General features: G+C 35.4%; 1 protein-coding gene across 1 annotated transcript; it reads left to right on the top strand.

Annotated features, from left to right (window-relative positions):
* The first annotated feature begins 733 nt into the window (after positions 1 to 733).
* LOC106412190 lies at positions 734 to 1785 on the top strand. Its single transcript, XM_013853092.3, has one exon. The coding sequence runs from the start codon at positions 1247 to 1249 to the stop codon at positions 1607 to 1609; it is 363 nt and encodes a 120-aa protein (XP_013708546.1). The 5' UTR covers positions 734 to 1246; the 3' UTR covers positions 1610 to 1785.
* The last annotated feature ends 376 nt before the right edge of the window (positions 1786 to 2161 follow it).

Genomic DNA, 2161 nt, shown 5'->3' with positions numbered 1-2161 from the left:
CTAACTTTAAAATTTAAGTATTTTTTAAAAAAAATCATATATTTTATCTCTCAAATCTAAACCATAAGTGTAGTTTAGGTAACATTAGGAATATAAATGGCTATTTACATTTTAATGAAACATTATATTCATTTGGATCATTGTAAGTTATATTTGTGATTAAAAAAATTTTGTCCTAGAAAATTTCTCTAGAATTCCTCATCTTTTAAATTGAATAAAAATAATTAAAAATTTGAAAAAAGTTTAGAAAGTATCTAGTGGGAAACCCTATTTTGAGAGACACATTTACATGTGTCAATTATATATAAGAAATTCATAAGATACTCTTTTTTAAGTTTTTGTCATAAAAATAGCCATCAATAAAAAAAATGACCAAATAAGTTTTATTAATGAGTAAAAATGTGTTTTTATCCTAAGGTTAACTAATCTAGACTTATGGTTTAGAGTTAAGAGGTCGGGTTTTGGGAATACGGTTTCAAATTTAAAAAAAATAAAAAATAAATATTTAAATTTTCAAAATAAAATGGGGTTATTTTCTTTCTTAAAGTCTATTTTTGCGATAAAAACTTAAAATGTGATATCCCAAGGAATTGTTATTTTTTTAATCATTGATCTCAAATATCGCAAGATATCTATCATCCTTAGTTCTCCGTCGTCCTCGACTTCTAAGAAGCAGATATCAGATTTAATATAGGCCCATGAAGGTCATCAGATTTTATTGCAGGCCCAGTTATAAAGCCTCGTTTCATTTTTTGATCTATCGAATATAAGAAGTTACGTCTCTTTTCCCGTTCATCTCTCTCTCTCTCTCTCTCTCTCTCTATTTTATCCCCTTTGCTCTCCGTCGTTCGCTGCTTACTCCTCCGCCGATCCCGGCGGCGATATCTCTTCCCCGATCTCAGCCTACTTTATCTTCTCCGATCTACGGCCTCAAATTTTCACGGATCCTTGACGGTGCCGTATATGCCGTCACCAATACGCTCAGATTTATCTCAATCGGCAACCTCCGATCGCTTTTTAAATCTTTTTATATTCTCTTTAATTTAAACATCATCACAAAACTATTTTATTTTATTTTATCGAGAAAACTTTTTTTATTAACTTCTGTCCGTATCCGCTTATTTTTCTCGACAAGTCATGCGTTTGACGCTTTTCACCTCAGGTGAGACATAATTGACATTTCTGCCCTTTCTTGTGAACATTGACGATTATCACCACGTGCCATCATCTGAAGAAAAGTAATCAAATGAGTCAAAACCACCACGCGCATACAGTTCAAACGACGGGCGCGTCGAGGAAACGCAAGGACACGACGGAGAGTGGTTTATTAGATTTTGATCCAAGAGCCACTTCGGCTACATCGAACTGGGTCTTGGCCGGCTACATGGCTCACGAGTTCCTCACGTGCGGGACGATGTTGGGCCGGAAGCTATATCCTGGATGGGCTGAAGTTGGGCCGTTGGACACGCCGTCGCCGCAACAACACAGGGAAGTGAAGAAGAAGACTCACCAGAGCTACTCTGACGTCTCGAGTGTGTTCAAAACAGATGGGATCCAGATTCCTGGTGTGGTCAACCCGACCCAGCTTGCTAAATGGATCCAGATGTGACTGTAATACTAATAGGTACTTATCATCATTGCCATTAGCTTTTTCCTTTTAGTTATGAGTTATGATCGTCTCTTTGGATCTGTTATGATCTTTCAACATGTTACTAATAATTTGACAAATGTGTGCTACTCTTGTGTTTATTGTTTGCATCTACTAGTTATCGAGTTTCAAGACAATTATCCTCTAACTGTTACTACGGGACATTTAAATGCCCATATGATTAATCTTGACTCGGGTCAAGATCCCGAACATTACTATAAGAAATACAACCTAATTATCGCTCCAGTTTGATACGCAAACTACGTGCAGTAAAAATATACGTATAATATACTATACTGCATGCGTAGCCAGCAATAATTTATTGTGGAGAAAGATACATGCTTGTACTCGTAGTGTACATTCCGATAAAAAAATGAGTATTTTCCAATAAATAGAAAAACACAACATTATATTAGACTGTCAGTACCATTTTCTCAAGAAAGATATTGTTGTTATTTGTATATGTTTGAGCATGAATAACCTTTCCTGGAGATTAAGAAACTGTGGATGATG

Source organism: Brassica napus, chromosome C3 (genome assembly GCF_020379485.1).
Source record: "Brassica napus cultivar Da-Ae chromosome C3, Da-Ae, whole genome shotgun sequence".
Taxonomy (NCBI): Eukaryota; Viridiplantae; Streptophyta; class Magnoliopsida; order Brassicales; family Brassicaceae; genus Brassica; species Brassica napus.
Note: the sequence above shows the minus strand (reverse complement) of the source record. Positions and strands in the feature narration are given on the sequence as shown.